A 22,104-nucleotide genomic window follows, 5' to 3' on the forward strand; every position below is an offset into this window, starting at 1 on the left:
GATTAGCTGCTCAGCCGCAGAGCCTGCCTGGAGGCGTTTTTCTCCCCCCAGCGCTCTCCGTCTCCGGCTCTCTCTGCAAGGTGTGTCACTCTGCAGCAGCGCGGAGCCTCGGTGCCTTCAAGGGCAGAGGGGTGCAGGAGGCCGGCGGGCTTCCGCACCAACAGGTGCGCTGCAGCTAACACCTGTGCGGACGGGACAAAGGGACACCCAGGGCAGGACCCAGGGGAATGTGAGCAGTGAGGTGGGGGCAGCTGGGCACTCCATCTGATAAGTTAGCTGTCTATCCGCCGCCAAAGGTCTGGTGATGACAACTTAAATCCTGTTCTTTTAAAAACGCAGTACGAAATTGACACTGCTTCACCTCTTAATCCAGTTTTAGAAATGTCCCCCCATTTAATTTGGTAACCTTTGAAACGGATGGTTTTAAAATGAAATGACCCCTTTATAAGCATGTTACTCATTGGCTTGGAAGGGAGAGCATGATCTGCAAAGGTTTTCCTCTCCTCAATGGAAAGGCGTTGCTCGTTTTTCAGTCCGTTGCTCAATAACTCGGAGAATGTGGCAATAAGAGCCAGTGAAGCACGGCTAGAATGTTGGCTGCTCATCCCAGCAGCATCAGCTGGTTAAATTCTTAAGAGGGACAAAAGGTCTGTCTAGGTTGTCGGAGCAGAAGGCACTCCTCCGTTGTGAAAGGTTTTTAAGAAAAATAAGTGACGGTTCTAAATGCAAGGAGGGTGTAATACTAAGGGAGTGAAGGATATTATATTTACAAAATGGCCAGACGGTGGACAGTTTCTGGGACACCCTGGCTTCTTTCAGAAAAATGGCTGAAAAAGATCCTTGTATCTATTAGGTTTTTTTTTTAAACCAAGCAATCTAGATTGACCAACTGGCCTACTCTTTTGTACTCCTACTTTTTTTTTGCAAACTAAAGAAGCGTTTATTTCTTTTGCTGTTTGAGAGAATCCTGCTGCACGCTAGCAGCTATATACCCAATTCAGCTGTCTCCCTTTAATGACTGTGGATGGTTTCCCTAGAAGGTTTCAATAAAATGGTCAGATCAGACTGAGGAACACAAGTGCAGAGATAGCAAGGCAAGTTATCACTGTCTCTGCAACGTTTAGACAGTGTCAAAGGAGCAGTTTGCTATATTTAAATATGTGCATATATTTGGCAAGAACTGATTAGCAGTAGGCTTGATGCACAGTGCTAGCTTATTGTATGAAATGTTAAATACATCTCGTATGCATTCATATAGACGAAACATGAATTAAGTAATGGCGACTTCTCATTTAGAATCCAGTCTGAGTAGAACCATGTGTAAGTTTTTTATATTGAAGAGCATACACAGAGTCATTGCTGTTAAATACAAAGTGACCTTGCAAGCTGACCTTTTTGCAGATATGGTGCGGATGTGCTCATGGAATATATTTGTGTATATTCATAAGCCAAAGGGCTTGTAGCTCCGGTTTAAAGCAGTCTTCTGTTCACCAGAGCTGTACAGGCCAGTATTGTGGTTCACAACAGTCTTTAACCCCTACTATGCCTCCAGAGTTTTTGTTATCCCCTGCGAGGCCTTTGCCAAGCTCTTACACTTAAAGGCACACACCCCTTAACCAGTCAGCATCTACCATGCGGTGGTCTGGGCTCTCAGGGCTCACTGTGCTGAAGGAGGGTGAAAATCTGTCCCTAGTGAATTATAGAAATTGCTCTCCCCGCGCGAACAGAACGAGACGTGGTTCGAAAATGTTGTTGTTTTATGCTTGATGGCGCTTTCCTTCGTAAGTGGCTTGTGTGGAGCTCACTAAATAGGGAATGAAAAACCCTGCTGGGATAGCTTAAATAGCATATACTTTTCAGAAGTAAACGCAGCGTCGGTATAACGAGTGGGCATACGCCCACATGGCAGAGCGGAGCTGCCACGGAGGTTAAGACCGCGACTGCCCACTCGTGAAGCTCGTACCACAGGCTTCACGGCACACCCACTGCCTGAGCAGACGGAGCTGAAGGTCACTGTGGGTAGGATTTCAGAAACCACTTTGCCACAGCAGTAAACCGAACTGACATCTCTCTCTCTCTCTCTCGAGGGAAGCAGTCTCTCGCGTTTCAAAAAAATCCCGGCATTTCGTTTGTTCGGGCTTTTTGGGGGGTTTATTTTGCCCGACCGAATTGAAATGAAACCGCAAATCTTATGTCGCCTCAAGTTCTAAACGTAGCTTAAATAGTTTTTTGACCCCCCTTCAGTTTAATCTCCCGAGGAAGTGATGTGGTCCCTGACGGCGGTGGAGCAGTGCTCTGTCCAGGGCGCGAAGCCAGGTGGCGCTGAGGGACTGAAGCCGGCGAGAGGCCGACTCCTTGCGCTTCCTGCAGGAGTCGAGCACGCATTTGGAGCGAGCAGACGCCTCTGAGAAATGAGAAATCAAATTATGCTTCGGCGTAATATTGCTCGTATTAGACCAGTTTTTAATGTCGAGGTGAACTTAATGATGCATGGCGTAATGTTTTCCAGAAAAGGACCAAATGCTTTTCGTTTTGAAGTATCCCAACCCACTCGTCCTTTTTTTTTTTTTTGCAGTGGTACTGTTACTGCAGTCAGGACGTTTTCTGGGCCTTTAGTTTCGTGATAAGTTAGTGTTATCAAGGGATCTTTCCCACCCCCATCCCCCCCCCCCCCCCACCTCCTATGAGCCGTCGTTTTTCAACAAAACTGTCACGTACTGTTTTGACATTTAAATTTCAGGCCTTTTGAAGTCGGCTCCTCTGTAGGTGGGGGTAGCTCGAGTAAGCCTGGTAGCCGTAGTGCTGCTCTGATAGCTCATTACGCCAATGTAACAAAAGGCGTGCCTGCTCATTTAGCTTTTCCAAGTTTATTCCTTTTTATACCTTACGGAGCACTCGTTCTAGCTGTAAGACGTTTTAAAAAGAGCAATAAAGGGGGATAAAAAAACAGCTGCATAATGCAAATCAACCACCGTTTATCATAGTACCCTGCCCGTCTAACCTCGGTATTAACGAGCACTGCAAAAATTGTAACGCCTGCTTCTTGCATCTAGCGACCCTGAAGTGTTTCGACTTTTCTGAAACCATGCATGAGTAGAAATCTGCTACTGATAACGCTATTGCACACGGCAATTAAACACTTCTGCCGCATTAAAAATGAATTGGTAACCCCTTTTCCGTAGGTTGGAACTTGGGTCGTCTGCGTGGTGATTGCACTTTTTTTTTTTTTACTGCTTCAGTTATTTATAGACTGTGTAGACAGGCTTGGGTAGGAGGGGGGTCCGACACATCTGCTGAAGATCAGCTAGACTGCGGGGTCGGCCCAAGGTTAGCTCCTTCAATGGCTGCCTTGATTGGTCCTGGCCGCTCTAATGAGCGAGTGTAATTCTAACTGGCCCCCCAGCCGGCTAGCCCGTCCTCTCTCCCACCGCCATTGTCACCTCCGGTCTCTCTCTCTCCGCGTCGGCTATCAACACGAACCCCCGCCTCCTCGGTCTGTCTGGCAGTGCTGGGTTCCCCCCAGTGGTACTGGGAAAGGGGAGGGGGGTTGGGGAGGAGGGTATCTGGGCCTGCCCACATGATCGCGTAACAGTAGTGCCTTCTTTTGAATGAAGGGGGGAGGGAGAGAGAGAGGGCAGAGACTGCAAGACGTGGGGACCTGCATCAGCACCACAGCACCGGGCGGCAGCGACCGTGGCATGAAGTCATGTGGGGCCGACGAGGAAGACTCTGACAGCGGGCTGCTCTTAGTTGCCCTGCTCGGCTCCCCCCCCCCTCCCCCTACCCCACCCCACCACCCGTATTACCCCTGGGCTGCTCTCCGCAGCTCGTCCCCGGTCTCCCCTCTCCCCTGTTCCTCATGCAAAACCTAACGGCCCGGGCCAGCCCCGTCAACGCCAACTCCAATGTCATTTGCTCCTGCAACTGCTCTGGTTCCCAGCGCCAGGGGATGGAGATATGTGAGTATACACCCCCCGGGGGCCGTGGTGCGGTGTGTGTGTGGGCTTCACGATTTTTTTTTCCCCCATGTCGGGCGTGTTGGAAGAGGAGACTCGCCGGTGTCGCACGGTCTTGTACCCGCAGCTGCTAATCTCCACACTTGCCCAAGTTTGAATACGGCAGTGGGTTTCGCGAGTCGGGCGGGCGGGAGGACGGTTAACCGGAGTCCACAAACCGTCGAGGTGTCTTTACAGCAACGGACGTGTTGTGGGGGGGTAGAAACTTAGTCGAGGTTCATGCGTCTGCACTGTCCTGACGTTCAGCTGGAAACGACTGGGCGCCCCGGACGCTGCGTTACGCGTCTGCTCCAGGTTGCTTATGGGGGAGTGTAGCCAAGTACATCATTCGCCTATTTTGTTCTATATTCGATTTCAGATATTAACCGGCCGAGGAAGAGGCAAACGCAGCGGTGGTTAATTTCACGGCTGTTAAATGTCACTTCATCTCTCTTGCGGGAGAACTCCAGCTAGTACTGGGCTTTAACATTCCCTGCCGATGCCTTTTTATTGCAGTTTAGTTTTGAAGTGCCCGTAGACGGACCTATTCCTTTGCATGCAGTTCGTGGGGTTTTTGTTTTTAAATAAAACGTCAAGAGAAATATAGACACGACGCAGTGTGTCCGCCGTATGTCTCCTCTTGTATCGGCGTCTTCTGAGTACGATGAGGGCAGGATTGCGGCCGCTTCCCCCCTGATGACGGTGTAGGCTTGTGGCTTTATCGCACCGTGTTGTTTTATGACGAGTTCAGATGTTGTGAAGGATGGCATTCTGTGACTGACTTGAATTAGCGGAGGAGCGAGACGTCCGCCCTCCCCCACAGTCGTGCAGAAGTCGGCTGTCTAAGCCCGGGTGAAGACAAAGGGCCGGTAAGAATGAGCTGGTGGGAGGTAGAGGGACTCTGACAGGGACTGTGCTGTCTGCAGCCAGCAGTTATGATAAATGGCCAGACATGTTTGCTAATGGGGACTGAAATTAAAAAAGGAGAGAGACTTTTGTTATAGATTCACAAAGGAGTGCCTGATAGAGAAGAACCCTCTTCTGGTTAGGAAAGCAGTGAATTTACTCATTTTTTAAATGACTTTTCAGGGTGTTTTTTTTTGGCAGAAGTGGAAATTAACTTAAGGGTTTGTAAATATAAATGCTGGGGGTCAGGTTGAGACATACTTATGCTTAATTATTGGTACCTGCTTTTAAGAACCATATTCATTTTGAAAGAACTTGTCATATCCCCATTCTTCAGACCTACAGCTTTCGAATTTTATTCTAAATTTGCTCCAGACTTAGTGGGGTGTTTCTAACTCGTTTTGCGAACGATGACATTTGAAAAATTTGCAGGACAAAATATTACTTGAGTGTTGGATTTTTTTTTTCCCCACTTCCTGCCCTGTATGGAAAAATATGCTTTCCCCCATTTTAAAATCACTTCTACGTAGTTTGTGCTTGTGTCCTTTGGTTCGTATTTCATTCCTCATTCCGATGAGATCCACTGGGTTGTCAGTGCCTTTGGGGATTTTGAATACTTCTCTCGGGTCAATGTTCATCTTCTCTGTTCAAAACTGAAAAGGGTTAAGTTCCTTAAGCCTGAAGGATGTAGGACATCCCCTTAATCATTGTGCTGTATCTTGCTCCTTTTTTTTGGACTGATTCCAGAGCAGCAATACATTTTCTCTAATGAGTGACCATGATTTCTGCAACGTATTCTAAATGAGTTCTTACTAGTGTTACACAATTTTCACGTAACATCCCTTGATTTAAATTCTTTGCATCTAACAAATTCAGATTTTTAAATTGCATATATATATTGCGCAGATGTAAATGGTGTCAACTTAGGAGACCTACATCTTTTTCACAAGAAGCCTCTTGTTTCTTGGTGTTTCCCCGTTTTGTATTGACGGTTTGTTGCCTGCGCACACAACTTTGCAGTTATCTGCACTAAATGTCAATCTCCTCATCACCACCTCCGTTCAGAGCTAGAGAGGGTTACGTCCTAAGCCTTCAATTTCTTTTCAGGCCTTGTGTAATATGTACAGTAGATCAAGGATCAAACGACAGGAGTTGGTTCATTCCGGAGGGTTGTCTCAGGGAACCCAGACAAGGATACAACAGTTTAGCCCTGTTAGGAGTCGTCTTTGACAGTTTCAAAGGTTGAAGGCAATGCTGGGCTTTAAGAACCTGACGTTTACAAACAGGGAAGCTCTTTTTCCCCCATCTTCAGTAGCGTGTTTGCTAGTAGCTAAGTAATCAGAGAATCTTGTCCAACCTTGAGAAAAGATTGCCAGCCATTTTGTCAAAATCAGTCGTGTTCCTGATCTTATAACTTTGCACAAAGATGTTTTTTTTTTTTACTCTTCTCAGGTTTAAAGGTACTGCTCCTTAGTTTACATGATTTAATGAATCGGCACATAAGGTGGTAAAAAATGAAAAATCGAGCCTGTCCGTCCATCCATTTCAATGTCAGTCAGTCTGTGCCCTCACTTTAGTGCTGCTAAGAGAGTCTTGGTACAGCTTAAACTCCATAGTTAAGTTATATAACTCCATATTGGGATAGTGTTGGTTTAAATGTAAATTTTTTGCCTGTAACTGTCTTTTTACACTATAAACTAGAACCAACTCGATACTACCACCGGGCACTTCTGTTTTGGTATGAATTCCTGATCTCTAAATTGCAGAGTTTATTCTGGAGCAGATATTGTAATTGAGTGAGCTTATCAAGCCTTCCAATTGAAGAGTGCTTTATCTTTTCCAGTGTCTTTCATACAATCTTTGAGTAAAACGATGAGTGAAAGAACTGGCAGCTTCTATCGATCATCTGCAGGCCTATACAAAACAAAGACAGTAGGAGGTAAAATTCATCCATGGTTTTAGCTCCTGATGAGGCTATGCAGAAATTGAATAGAAAACTATTCCAAAGACCTGCATGGTGGTGCAGTTGTTGGCATTCCTGCCTCACAGTGCTGGGGCCCTGGGTTCAAGTCCTGGGATGCTCTGTTGTATGTTCTCCCTCTGTTTGCATGGGTGTTTCCCCACATTCCAAAGACATACTGGTAGGTTAACGTGCTTTGGGAAGATTGGTCCTGATGTGTCTGTGTACCCTGTGATTGACTTGCAGCCCAACCAAGGTGCCTCGCTCTGATTGTTTACCACCAGGATAGGCTCCAGCTCCCCTGTGACCCTGTATTGGATAAGTGTATTACAAAATGATGCATGCAAGACTGATTAGAATAAAAATGAACATACTGAAACACGAGTGCAAAGACATGGTAAATAGTGATCATTAAAATCTCATTAGATATGGTTTTTAAATAAGCAAACAATTTCAGTCTGTGATTGTGTGGGAAAGATGAGGATGGATGCTAAGTATTTTTTAAAAGACAATTCAGTTTTGCAAATAAACTAAATTCGTGAAATGAAATTCATAATAGCAGTATCTTCAAGTTATTGGAGAGTCCAAAAGGAAAAAATATTAAACATTAATGTTAGTGCTTCTCCTGACTAAAATCCCATGTGTTCCTTGTACGTGGCAGAAATTCTCCCCACCAGGCCTTGCATCTCTTGGAAACCAGATAAAAGAAGTTTAGCAGCAATAAAAAATAAGATGACTTAATATACATTTTTTTATTTATATATTCTATTTTTTTTGTGTGTTTATTAATTACATATACATAGACCTGTGATGTTTTGTTACTTTTTCTCCTACAACATTTCATTTGAGCAAGCACTTAAATGTTCCTCAAATTCTAGTCAGGTCTTCATAATTTGATTTGGAGGTGTTAATTCCATTCTTGTAGTTAGTGTGATGCATTACCCCAAGACACAAATCCTCTGTAGACTTTGTGAATGTGATGTCATACCCATGGTTATCACGGGATATTACCACGGCTCAGAACTGCACCCATTCCACAGTTCACTGTCAAATTGCTTCATCTGATACTAATCGGTGCTCATGCTTTTTAAAAAGAAAATATAGTATAGATGCGTTCTATAACAATTGTTCTCGATTGTATATAACAATTGTATCTTGTCTTCTGTATACAGAAGGAAGTCAGCATTGTACTGTACTGTAATGGAACAGGGTGCAAGGTCTGTTAGCCCCAAGGTGCCAACCTCTTGGGTGCCATTGTGGTAGGTTTTGCTTGTTCCCTTCTTGAGGGTCTGATGTTTGTCCTGTAGCTATAGGCACTTCTGCTTGGAGGGGCCCTTTTCAAGAAGTCGCTCCTAATGAGGACCCATAATTTCTATAGCTGTTATAAATAATGCTACCTTTTGATTATCAAATAATAAAAGCGGAATTATAGGTCTGCCAAGCCACATATTGTTGAATTCGATTCACTCCGTTAAGTAGTACGGGGCTGGGTGTGGGAGGGGAGGGTGTAAAGAGAAGGGTTTTCTGAGGTTTTGCATAGTGTCCAAGGACCTGAGGTCCCCAGACTTCTGGTTGAAAGCCAGAACAGAGGTTTGTTTGGTCTGGTGGGGCATTTCGTTATTTCGAATGTGATGACACTGGAAATTGATTACTGATTCGGTATGATGTTATGCTACCATAGGGCTGTTTGAGTTGCTTGGCCACTCACAGTAAAGGGGGGGTGGGGTGGGGAGGAAGGCATTTATTTCTGCACTGCATCATTATGCTTACAAAGAGGATCACATCGCCAGGAACCTTGCTTCCTGTGTTGTAGGTTGTGACGGAGGAGAGGAGGCATGGTTGGTTTTACACACCCCAATTGGCAGAGAATGATGGATCGCCCTCTGCTTCATCTTTGTGGAGTTAATGGTTTTGTGACACTACAAGACGGGGGCATTTAGCTGGGACTGCGAGGTTCGGCCCCTACCTCATCACGATTCCAGTTTGGGACGAGCATTTCAAATTGTGCCTGGAGTTGAGGCACAATTCCCACACATTTTCTAAAATGAGGGCACGTAGGCGAACGATACATTTCTTTAATGGTGGGGGAGGGGGGGTGAAATAACATGGAATTAGATGGAATCGGATGGAAATGTCTTTTTTTTCCCAGGGAAGGCAGTGGTCAGTTCAATCCCAGCTGCTGCACATAAGTTGACTTCCCCAATCCATGGAAGAAAGAAATTTGTCACGCAATCCTTATTCGGTTATTTTTTTCCCCCCTTGATCGTTCAGCTGAGAGCTTTAAGAGTGCAGTGGATGAAAGATCCTTTTCTCAGTGAGGCTCCAGAATGCTTAGAGAGAGGGTCGATGCTTTCTGTGTCTGTGTGGCCTCGCCAGCCAGGCCAGCTGAAATCGGCGGCAGCGTGTAAATCAGGCGAGGCACAGACAGTCAGCCTTGACATTGACCATGAGGGTTCTGTCTGCTTCTCTCACGCAGTGCCACACAGAGACCTTTAGTCCCTAGATGGAATAATAAACAGTCTCACCCACTGATTACCATTTGTTTTTTTGTTTCCCAAGATAGGCACAGTGCAGGCCAATTGTAACATAGAATATATTCAGCTATGGTTACATTTAAAAAAATAAACTTTTTTTAAAGGCCGTTTGTCTTAAACCACAAAGCTAAATATTTTCTTTGCAAAGGCTGAACGGGGGATGCCTTCAACCCTGACCCCCAAAATGAGCGTTTTCCTGTAGAAGCATAGCTGATGGGTGAAATCGTAGCTTTCCACACGTTCCCAATTAAAATCTGCCGTTTTGGGAATTCGTTCTCAAGATTACTGTGCCGTCTGTAGTTCAGGATTGCAGAGATCTGCCTCAGCCGGCATCTGAACCTCGCACTGACTTTACTCATGAACAATTTTTTCTGCTTGCATTTGGTAATATTGCAAAGCTTGAATCTCACAATTTAGCAAGGAATCAGCTGAGCATTGCACTTCTACCATGTGCTAGCCTTATTGTATTATTTATATGAACAGTTGTTCCTTGAATTTACCTAATGTAAGCTTCATATGTATTGTATGTCACTCTGGGATTAAGGCATCTGCTAAGCAAATCAATAACTAGAATTTTTAAGATATTAGAAGTGTTTTCTGAAGCAGTAGCTGCATCTTTTATATAATTTGTCTTTAAATCAGTTAGAGGAGAGCCAAAGGACTGGTTCAGAAATTTGCTTTAATTCGGTATCTGCTTGTTTTTAAGCTTAAAAAGTGTTGCAGTAAGTAACAGGAATAAAAGAATCTCATAATGTCAAGTAAACCCATTAATGTTAGAGCCGACGTTATGAAAGTTCATTCCCATGTGAAAAGTTGTGAGTGCTCTTTTTTTTATATTTCCTTGTGTGACAAAGAGGGAGTTGCAAATTCTATGAAAAACAGTCAGACGAGACTCATTATCAAACCACAAGCACAATAGAGCACAGCCTGCATATCATTATGTGTCATATGCCCTCTCCTTTACTTAGAAAATGTAGTCATGCGTGTAGCATCCGTCATCATTAGCAGTGTCAGTGCAAGGCCAGCCAGACAAAGTTGGTAGACTGGGGCTTGTGAATTAGATGTTGGCTTCCTCTTTTTCTTGGAAGACTCGCTCACAATTTGTTTTTTATAGAACTGTACATTAGTCAATTAAGAACTTGTTATAATTTGAAGTATGTACCTTAGTAGGGAAAAGTGCCTTTTTTTCCTGTAGTACCCAAACAGTTTGAGTCGTAAAACCACTTTGTCAATGGTTAATAAGCCAGCCATGATAAATTATAAAGTACTGAAGAGCAGGCTGCCTTCATATAACTAGGGTTAGGGCATTGTTCAGGCTATGGTCAGGGTTGGGGGTTTGTTCCTATCATGCAGTTAGTCTACAGTAGATGTTGGTTATCACGTTATCCTGTTAACTTGAATATATTCCATCTAAATAACACTTATACATGGGGTTGTAATTTCCTAATCCAATTATCAGTTTCAGTGTAGGACTTGGTTCCAAAATCAATCTTCCAGATCCAATCTTCAGATTTGTTTGTCTGATATCTTGAAATATGTTTCCACTATAAACTCCAGACTTGCCATTTATTTAAAATAGGAAATTGCAGTTAATGTCTAGGTAAGGAGTTTCTAATCTAGGTCACATGTTTTATATTTTTATTTGCTTACACTTATATAGCGCTTTTTCTGGACACTCCACTCAAAGCGCTTAACAGGTAATGGGGACTCCCCTCCACCACCACCAATGTGCAGCCCCACCTGGATGATGCAACGGCAGCCATAGTGCGCCAGAGCGCTCACCACACATCAGCTATCAGTGGGGAGGAGAGCAGAGTAATGAAGCCAATTCATAGAGGGGGATTGTTAGGAGGCCATGATTGATAAAGGCCGATGGGAAATTTGGCCAGGAAGCCGGGGTTACACCCCTACTCTTTTCGAGAAACATACATGTCCTTCAGTTTTCCCATCTGGCTAGGCCCTCTTCCTGCTGCCCGAACGTAATCGTTAGACTGAAAGACAGATTTGCCAGACTGACTTTTATCTGACCTTGCCAAGCTCCGGTAAGACAGGCTTACTGTTCTAGAGCGAGACGGAGCTTTCATTCCTGCATGGCATAGGAACGGTACTGACCCCCTGACAGCATGCCGTTTTTTATTCCATAAAAGCCACTAAAAAGTTATAACAACCAGACTAAAATCACCCGCTTTCAGCTCGTAGGCTGCTCGTGGGAAGCCAAAGAATGTAAAAGGAAACCTTGATGTCGTGATCTCCTCTAAAATCCTTTCTAGGAGGTCCATGAGTACGCTTGTGTTTTGGGCTCAGTTACCATAGCGAAGCTTCCCTCTCGAGGCCTGGGGTCTGGCTGGGAGTCCGAGGAGTCGGGATGAGACCAGAGAAACAAGGTGGGCTTTGCAGGCTGAATAATCTCTCATCTGGAAGGAGTCCAGGGTTTGACGAGAATACAAATCCCACTTGGAAAGTGATTACCTTCTGTCATGAGACCGAGGCCTTAGCACAACATGTGTTCAGCCCTGCGAAGACTGTTAAAACTGCTTCTGGATCTTTTGCTGTGAATGATTAATACAGGTCAGTTTTACAGTACCAGCTAGGCTTGAGACATTAACCCCTGTAATTCCCAGCTCCAGCAAAGAGTCTTCAGCAGTTATGCAGTAACACCCAGAACAGAGGGAATGGGGTCTTGCAGCAATTTCTTGTGTCCTGAACGAAGCAAGAGGCTGGCTTTGCTTTGCACCAGTGCAAAGCTTTGTGTAGTTTGTGGACTTTGGCCATTTTAATGGGGTGCGAAGAAAAGTAACAAGTTCAGTGGTGTCTATTTCTGATGTTAATATATGAACTGTTTTCCGAGTATTTAAGATACAGTAAAACCTTCTAAATGACCGACACTTTCCAGTATTTGCACTGTTAATTGTAAACTCATGACATTCTAGCAAGAACGGGCAATATAATATGGTTTTCAGTTAATAGAAATTAGCATTAATAGTGCACCCAAACAAATCTGAATAAAAATCCCTCATTTCTGGGAGTACAATGAGTAGCGAGAAAAGGATCCACAGCTTCAGAATTGCATAGAGTATGGAGGGACAGGAGGATGCAGGCTACTGCTGACGTCTGCTTTTACTAGAGCATTAGAGGTGCAACTGCATGAAAGTATATTGAAATTGGTCAAAATACATTGCAGGTAACAATGTATTTAAATGTAAGACAGGATAATGGAAAATTCTTCCAGTAAATACTGCACAAATCCATAAGTTGGTGATAGCTCAAGCCGTAATACAGAAAAAGAAATACTGTCGGTCATGTTTCTGGTAAATATCAGTGAGTCAGGATTTGCTAGACGGAGCAGATGTTTATATAATCCATAGAGCAATAACTGAGACGTTCAAGGCTATTAACAGAATTTAATTTAAAGCAAAGAAAGATGAAATGTTTCTAAAAAAATGCTTAAAATAAGCAATGCTTCATTATAATAAAAGGTTACATGGAATTGTCACCCTTTTTCAAATAAAGTCTTCGAAGCTGTTGTGATTGCAGAGCACACTGATGAAGGCTGCAGTCAAGCATGTCTGAGTGCAAAGGTTTTGATTTAATTCCTGAGAATCCTGCAGTGTTTCTTATCCTCCTGCTCCACATACCTCACAGAATTTGTGTTGAAGTGACAGTGCTTTCTTAAAGGAATGATTCAGCATCTGTAAGATAAACAGGTTTGACATAGCCCTCCTTTTTTCTTTCCCCTCTGGAGCAGTAGAGTGAATTGTGTGTATATGCCAGTGGGCTGAACAGTTTGGTAGATTACTGGCCCTAGTGGGGTTAAGCCCTCTTTCACTGCCAGTTCTATGGCTAGTTTATAGGTTCTAGTAAGACCATAAAACTGCGCAAAAAGGGTTTGATAGTGATAATCCTTTGTTTTTGCATTATCTGACAACAGAATGTTTTAGCTGACAGCAGTCCAAAACAGTCTGAAGAACCATCTGTTCCTTACACATATACAGTAGTTGACCCGTCCTGCTCGCATACTCTGCCTGATCTAGAAAAACAAGAAAGCATCTTTGGATAACCTTTTCAACAAAGTTTTTTTTTCTCTGAAGTCACTCATTCTTATTGAAATTCATATAGAAATATGGATAGCATAGTGATCATATGAATTAATCATCTCTTGGCATACTGCTGCAGTTGAAATTCTGCTTCAATAAATTACTCTAGTTACTGCATGTGTAGTAGCACTTAAGATGAATTGAAATAGTCTTCAGATTTAGAAATAGTTTTACAACTTGTTTGGGGGCTTTTTACAGTAAAATGTGCCTGTCTACACTGTTAAACTCTATCCGTCATAAAAGTAAATTATTGAAAATTGTATTTTGAGGCTAGGTTTTGGGGGAAAAAATGTATTTTTATAGAATAATGCTTTGTGAAGGATTATTAAAAAGGAGTAATTTATTCCTAAACAAATTTCACTACTGGAAATCGCAATATTAAGAATAGCTGATCTTATGACATGGTACTTCTTAGAAGCTCTTCCTTAGGTAAGTGGCTTTAGCGTAAAATGTACAGTAAAGTACATCCTTTGAATGTCAACATTCAATTGTTCCTGTGCCTCTGCTCTCATAAATATTCAAGCTCTGTATCTCGTGTCTTAAATCTACTATATAAATTGCTAAAGGATACAAAAGCTTGTGACGGGTGTGTGTCAATTGATCTACCCCTGTTGGGCACCATTGAATTTTAGACCTATGTAATATTTATATTTACTTTTATTTGTGCATTTGTCCATTAAGGGGGAAAGTCCATTATTTCTCTTTATAGACAAGAGGTCTGTACAAACCCTTTACAGAGGGTTCACTATATTGATAAGACCACCATACGTATTTTCTGCTTCTTGTGATTGTCTATGTACTGATTGGCTTTAAAAATGCTATGAAAGCGTAAAAACCAATAGTGCTTGTTTTTAAAACCTCTCAGTATGTTTCAACTACCAACGTGTAAAAGGCACTGCTTTCAATGACTACTTGTTTTTTCTGTTTTAAATGTAATTTCTGCATTATAATAAGGTTCAGCAATACCTACTGAAAAAGAGGATGTGGACTGTTAATCACTTTTTAAAAGCGAACGCTGTCAGGGTCTTTCTGAGAACCTGCTGCTGGTAAGGTGTACTTAACGAGAAGCCTCAGAAAATGGAGAGAGGCTTTGAAATGAAACCTGTGCACTTTTATTAAGTGGACTCGCAGGAAGTTCTTTATTTCTGTGCGATGCTGTTAAAAATATTAATGGGAACTTCTCAGTGTTTGACAGACTAGCATTTTTAAAAAGAGCAGGGAGAGCTGTTGTCATAATGAAAAAGTGCTGTGCAGGTGCTGTTTGTGTGGCTGCAGTGTACAGCAGGTCTGTAAGGGAGGTGTGCTGCTTAATGAATAGGTTTGGTCTGAAAAGGGTTTTCCTGATTACTGTTTACCTCAGATGTGCATTAGGCAATGTCTGCAGTAATGAGATTTAGTCTGCCTCGGTTGCAAGGTGTCAGAGGCTTTGGCAGGTGGCTTCTCAGCTCAGGCAGTCTGAGCAGGCTCTCAGTCTTACCGTGAGGTTAAATAATTTAAGGAAAGTCTGCGTTATGACACAAGAAGTCTAGACATGTCTGGAGCTGGTGTCTTGAGATCTTTAATACCACTGCTTTATCTGAGATTAGAAAGAGAGGTCAGGAGCGAGGGCTGTGCTAAGGTGACAGCACTGCATTCCGAGGAAAATAAGAATAGATTGCCCTCGAAGAAAACATGATTAACAATAGGTCAGTTTGCTTTTTTTTTCCCCTGTGGTGACACAAGCAGACCAGACATGTCAAAACATTTATTGAATTATTCTGTATAACTAGGTTTGTGTGCCAAACTTGTTTTCATTTGCTAGTCGAAAAGGCTGCATCAGAATTTAAAAGCAGTGGGTGGTTTCAGTTACCTTGCCTCCGTGTGCTGGTTTCGCTTGACCCAAGCAGACTTGTCCCAGGTGTGCCAGGATGAAGTTCTGGAACGGGAAGAGATCGGTGTTAAAAGATGGGGATCTGTGTTGGAAGGCATTTCAGAGAGATCAAGGGTTCAAGGGCTGTCATCTTCATCACGATCAAGTCCTCAGAATGAAGTTACGGCAGCATCCTGGCTTCATAATTGATCTTTTAGCAAGTAACTAATGAGGCTGGGAAAGAGACCTGCTGCTTTAACAGGTTCAGCAACAGCTTGGCAACATCCGTCCACCCCTGTGAAAGCTGCTTCGCCTTGGTAGGACCCGAAGCCTCCCCTGGGAGCATGCAGTACAGCACTATACCGTGGACTGAAACCTTGGTAACATTGGTCAACCTGGCCAGGAGGCTTTTGGGAGTGGAAGGAAACTGCACATTCATTTGTCATGTCTATGCTTTTGCCAAGTGCTACTCTCCACACAGAAGGTACTCCAGGTCAGAATTCAAATCCAGGACCCAAATGCTCCAAGACAACTTTAGTAATGTGCATTTTTTTTTATAAGAGGGTCATCAAAATGCCTGAGCTATATCCTTTGGGATGGAGCAAAATCGAAATTACATTGCAGAGAAACAATGGTTTTTAACCATGCATTATAACTGACCTCTGAGGGATAACCCTTTTTTTAGATATACATCCTAGAAATGTTAGATTCTTTTTGAATTTAAACTACTCTGTGAAATGGTACAGTAAATGCCACTATAAGGAAAACCGAAGAAATGGTGCAAATTTTTAATACGTAATTTCTCTCAGAAGCCTCTGGTTTAACACAATTTGGCACAGTTCTGTGTTTTTTGAGGGTTAGATCAGTACTATTAATGCATTTTCAAGCAGGTGAAGTACTTTCTCTCATGGTTCACTACATACATTAGTCCTGTGGTTGTTTACTAGAGGATGTGAGTACTTCAGTTAGGACCATTACTCATGACTGTTGCCGGGAATATTTCAGAACAGGCAGATTAGTGTTTTTCAGAGCTGTGACTCCCTCTTGTCTGGCACATTGTCTTCTACAAAAAAACACTGGCAGATCTGTGAGTTTCCTGCCCACAGAGCCTATTAGGTTGTGCCTATCCTTTTGTTTGCTTGCCTTGTGAAATGGTAGAGATAACAGGAGGATCTAAATTGTGTGGCTGCCTGTCTTGCAGATTTTGACAATGGCTTTGTTCTAAAATAAACCACAGCAGGGCTTTTGCCCAGAGTTGTTAACATGATTAAATTTCTCATTCCTAACTGCAGGGAAATCCCATCTCTGGCTGATACCTGCCCATCTTGCCCGTGTAGCTGAATGAGAGAGGGAGCTTTAACCTGTCTGGACAGTTCTAGCTCATTATTCTCATGGAGATGTACTGCAGCTCATTCCTGCTTATTCAGATCAGGAAGAATTAGGTGTCCTTTTCCCGTCTTTGTGCTGGGCTGTTGTAGTCTACAGCATATCCTGAGCCTAGTCTGGATTGAAGGACATTGAGTCAGATCTATTGCAGATTTCACAGCCTGGATATGTGTATTTAAAGATTTCTGCCTTTTGAGTGAGTGAATTCAGCAGACAGCCATGTGTGAGCTGCAAAGGAACAAGGAAGTAACACCTAAAGAAAGCTCCGCTGTTAAACCATTTCTCTTTATGCCTCAGTGTATACTTTACCTCTGATTATTCTTTACGTGAAAAGCCTCAGCCTCTCATTAAAATGACATTTTGGTGAACCTGCTGCAATTCATACCTATTGAGTATTGATTTAGAGTGCTGCAAAGGACACTTTCAGTCCTTTTGTATATGATGTCATTTTAAGGTTTGCATATTGCACATGGTTTTCCAAATGTTTGCTGAATCAAATCTGATACAAGTTGCAACATACTTTCTGTCGAAAGTTTTGTCCAGAGGACCCTAAAATGCATCTCCTGAAAGCGTCCACTAAAGTCTGCTAGGTTTGGTGCAGACAGCAGGCCTCAATTCTGCTACATCGTCTGTTTTTTTGGCTCTGTGCCTTTTTCTGTTTGCCAGTGGCCCTACTGTGAGGTCAGAGCTCTGGAGTCTTGCACCCTGGGCCTTGTAGACAGAGCTACCGAGCCTGGCGTTGCTATAGTGACAGCAGCAGCTCTGCCTCTCTGTGAGCTCAGCAGGCCTGGGAGGGGCCTGGCTGTATCTGGGACAGAGCAAGAGCCCAGTGCAGCTGATCAGAGCTGTGCTGGGCGGACTATGTCGGTGAGAGACCAGGGAAATGTTACTGCCAGAAAGGTTGCCCAGCTCAGTCACCCATTGCTGGAGAAAGGTACCAAGATTTAGCCACTCATACACGGCTGTGCTTGCTTGGAGCTTTGTGTTTTGCAAGGGCCTGGCTGCGTCTTTATTTTTGCTGTTGTGGATTGTTTCTAATGTTAGCGTTGAGTTGAATATTGATTTTTCTTTTTTTTATTTAAAAATGCGTCGCTGTGCTGCTTGTGGAATCATTTGTTTTACCTGGCAGTGTACTTGTTTGGATTCTGATGTGCTGTGGCAGCGTTGGATTTGTGGTGTGTGCAGAGCTTTTCGGTATTTGCATAAACATTGTTTAATGGAATTCAGTCAAGAGCATGTCTCGTTACAGAACATGTTCCTTTGCATGTCCAGAACGTGACTGCATTCCCTTATTGTTCCTCCGATTCAGTATAGAAAAGACGAAGGAAGCAGTAACTAGAAAAATACTCTATCGGCTTATTCAAGTACAGCCTTTATCCAAGGCAAACGACTTTCAGATCACTTTTTTTTATTCCAAGTGGCAGTACAGGATGTACATCCGTCTGGAGTGAAGTTTTCTATCGCACGTACACAAGAGAAGCTTACTTGTGTTTGAGTTTATATTCTGCAATTTTTTTAGATTTTCAGTGTATAGTGCTAGGCCTGTATTTACAAGAAGACACCACAGAATAAATTACAGCCTCTTTGTTTGCAAAATAAAAGGGACAACCCAAGCCAATGTTTTGAAGGAAACGTATGGTCTTTGACTGTTCTTATAGTTGACCATCTTAACTCTTCATCATCAGGTTCATTCAGTTTGGTTATGCATGAGATGAATAACTGTGCTCTGTGATCTAAACATTTGGTTTGACTGGTTTTGAAGAAGCTGCTTGAAATAATTTCTCAGAGAAGTTCTAATTGTCACTTCTCATAAACCATGCATCCTAGCAAATAAGTTTTACAGCGACTTAGTCTACACATGGTCTCTGTAGGAAAAGATGAACATCCTACCATAGAATGTTTGAACAGTTCAGAGAATAAGAAGAACAATTGTTCAATTATTGCAAGTACACAAACCTTTAGTTTGTAGTTTTTATGTTAAGGCTTGTTTTTTCCACTTATTGCTGTTTTACTGTACTCCAAGGTCTATTAAAGTAAAATATCCTACTATTGCATATTACAAATGAAAGTATTAAAGCAGAGGAAATCACTGGGTCCAAAGGAATTCACATTTGTAATATGTTCGAGTTGATAAAGCCAAGTGTGATACAAATGAGACTGATGACTGTCAAACTCTGAGGTTTAGGGCCCAATTAGTGTTATACTGGTACAGTATACCAGAGACTTCCTGGAATATGAATATTAAGTTTCAGAAACATTGTGGTTTTGTTAGCCACAAAATTGATTTCTCAATTTCCTGTTAGTTCAGATGAATAAAACACCTCTTGTTTATAGATTAAAATAGATTTTAAGGTGGCAACTTGCTATAGTCAGTACTGAAGTGTATGATGAAAAGATTAGGTGCACTCAGCAGGGCCAACCTGGTGTATATTAAAATTAAATTGGCCCATTCGCTAACACTTTATAACAAATATTTTCTTGCCATCATTTTGCCTCTCCCACTCTTTCAGTTTTTGTGAACTCCATGAAATGAAATTTTCCATGGACTTTTAAAATGACAAATTTTTATGCACTCTGACATAAATTGTCATCAGCATTTTAGCAGCTCATTGTAGATTTAACAAAGCAAGTTATCTGTATACCCAATATTCATATGTTAATGTAGAATACCTTATTTTCTGCCAAGGAATTTTTGTCATTTAGCTTAGGTTACCATTAAGTTAAAATGAGATCACTAGCATTGATTAGTGCAAAATGTTTTGCTATGTTCCCCGCCTAGATCTCTAACCAGTATAATCTGTTTGAGACCTAGAGCCACAGATTGGGAGATTCTCAGTGGGTTAACCCTGTAATGCGTCTGGTCATCTCAGAGCAGATGTTGCAGATTGCCGAGATGGCTGTGTTGTCTGCTCATTATACCAGCTGATCACAGAAAAGTCTTCATGAAAGAGTAAAATCTGAATTCGGATCCCCCCCCTCTTCTGAGTGATAGTACCTTATTATTCAGAAATCCAGTATTTTCTTTAAAGGGTATATTTTTTCTGCGCTTGATTTGCAGAAGGAAAATTCTGCTTCCTGACCTTCAGTTGGGTATCAAAGGTGGCTACTGCTGCTTTTGTTTTTGCAGTGAGGTTTTTGACAAAACCGTAAGGGGTGTGCAATAGATGTGTACCAGTTTGCATTTTTATCTCTATAGGTCCTTTATTTAAACGATACACAATTTTAGCAGTAGCCAGAACAGTGTTTTGATACACATTCAGTTTCAGCGCAGTTTGCAGTTGCAACAAACAAACGTTCCACGGTGATAGGCTTATGGAAGCTGTTATACTTCTATTATACTACATGAACTGTAAAGGTATGGCAAGCCTTTATTTCATTTGTATACCCGTCTACACATCTGTGAAGGAGTTACCTATTTTACCCACTACACAGCAATGTAAAGGCAAATTAATGGTTAGGCAGGAGCTGCATTTTTGTCATTTGCCAGGGCTGTTAACACAGTGGAGTAATGACCATTTTAGTGAAAAATGAGAAGTACATTAATATAGGCTGTGTAATTTTAATAGGAATGCAGTGATGTTCTGGTACCTCAATTGCTATTCTGAGTGAAGTCTTACAATGTATCAACTTACCAAATGTTCAATATAACATAAATTGAAAGTATTTTTTTTTTTAAATTGCATGAAAATACAGAATAACAATCGGGAAGACTGATTTCAGACAACTTTGAAATCACATCTTATATTTCACATTAGTTCATTAAAGCTCTTGAATTTAAATGTGCTTGATGTATAAAACAGAATCAGAGATTAAAAATGGGGATTCAAAAGTTAAAATGAGACTCAGTGTTCATACTCCTACAGGAATGATAGTCCTTTAACTGCAGGCTCTTTCAAGTCATGGATGCATTGCTTGCAATTGCTCTATTCCTACTAGTTTTAATACAAAGGTTTTCCGGCTCCAGCAAAAGCTTTGCTGTGCTGCCCCCTTGTGTTTTGAATTATGAAGGACAGTTTGCAATAATTCTGCAGCATAGCAGCAAATAAATGCAACAGCTGCAAAATGTGAACTGTTTTATGTAAGTTGTGTGAATTAAGAGGATAATACATTTTTACTTTCGGCGGTGATTGCTAACCAAGATGTCTCCTGTCCGTTTCATTTCAGCTGAACTGGAGTTTGTTCAGATAATCATTATAATCGTGGTGATGACAGTGATGGTTGTCGTGATCATCTGCTTGCTGAATCACTATAAGCTTTCCACGTGGTCATTCATCAACAGACAGAGCCAAGGCAGGAGACGCGAGGAGACACTGCAGCCGGTGAGTCCAGCACGAGCCATGTGCTTGTAGCCCACAACGAGCGTCTTTTTGTCTTTGGCAGGCCAAGCCACTGCTATGTGTTCCAACTGTTCTTGCTTCAGTTTCATCTGAAATGCATCAGGGCACATGAAGCGTGTCAGTACAGCCCAATAGCCTTTCAGGCTGTACTCGGTGGAGCAGAGAAGTGGTTTGGATTGAGCTTTTGTGTGGTCTGGATACTTCATAAAGCAACTGGTTTCTTCAGATGTCCTTGTAGGGCCCTGGCACTGTAATTCTGCCACACTGCCAAACAAAGCACATTGCCCTGCCCTTTTCTGCTCATTTGACATATACATTTGCCTTGCAGTTTGATAAAGTTCATTGTGTGGACAACTAACACAATGACAGGCTCCTGCTTTAGATATTTACCAGAGATTATACATCGGGTTCATTACCCTTCGACCTCCTGGGGAAAAAAGTGAAATCATGGGTAGTAGTCTCTTGTGACAGTTCTATATTAAGGTCCTGAAACAGTTTTATAATGAACCATTTGAATTATCCTTTGTATTGCTCGGATTTACACACTGACAGATGTGTAATCCAAAGCATTCTTATAACAATTCTTTTCATTTATTCTTGGAGGCAATTCTAATTGCATGCATCCTGGAGTTTTAACTCTTCCTGGCTATGGTGTTCTTAGTATTCTGCTAGAAACTATCACCTCCACCAGCATGCTTTGCAGTTTAATGGTTGTAGCATTAATTGGGAAGGTTGAACCTCACAGTGCCTTCTTTCTTAACAAAAACTCAAACACATTGAAATTTACCTCTACCTTACATGTCAAAAAGCTCACTCCCCATAACTTTGTCCTTTTATTTCATTCTGTTGATGTTGTTTTTGCACACTGCCTGTTGTCTCAGTCTTTCTTTTATTATACAATTGTATTGTTTTTTGTACTACTTATCGTCTGAGAACTAGCTAAATGGCATTTCGTTATACCATATACGAGTAAAATGACAATGAACTTGAACTTTTCCAGTTCTATAAATTTTCAGTGAGTTCTGCACAGAGCTATGAAGTGT

The 22,104-nt window shown here is 42.2% G+C and overlaps 1 protein-coding gene across 4 annotated transcripts in view; it reads left to right on the forward strand.

Annotated features, from left to right (window-relative positions):
* Positions 1–22,104, forward strand: part of ldlrad4a (low density lipoprotein receptor class A domain containing 4a) — a 90,606-nt gene that overhangs the window by 60,424 nt on the left and 8,078 nt on the right. For 2 of the 4 annotated variants that reach the window (XM_088600847.1, XM_088600848.1), the window contains exon 4: positions 20,889–21,043. In XM_088600847.1, the coding sequence (XP_088456973.1) occupies positions 20,889–21,043 (155 nt within the window). Of the gene's footprint in view, positions 1–3,607; positions 3,960–17,519; positions 17,659–20,888; positions 21,044–22,104 lie in introns of those variants that run through there. The other 2 variants (XM_088600849.1, XM_088600850.1) reach the window with 2 other exon arrangements.

This window comes from Lepisosteus platostomus, chromosome 12, assembly GCF_059453375.1.
Source record: "Lepisosteus platostomus isolate fLepPlt1 chromosome 12, fLepPlt1.hap1, whole genome shotgun sequence".
Classification (NCBI taxonomy): Eukaryota; Metazoa; Chordata; class Actinopteri; order Semionotiformes; family Lepisosteidae; genus Lepisosteus; species Lepisosteus platostomus.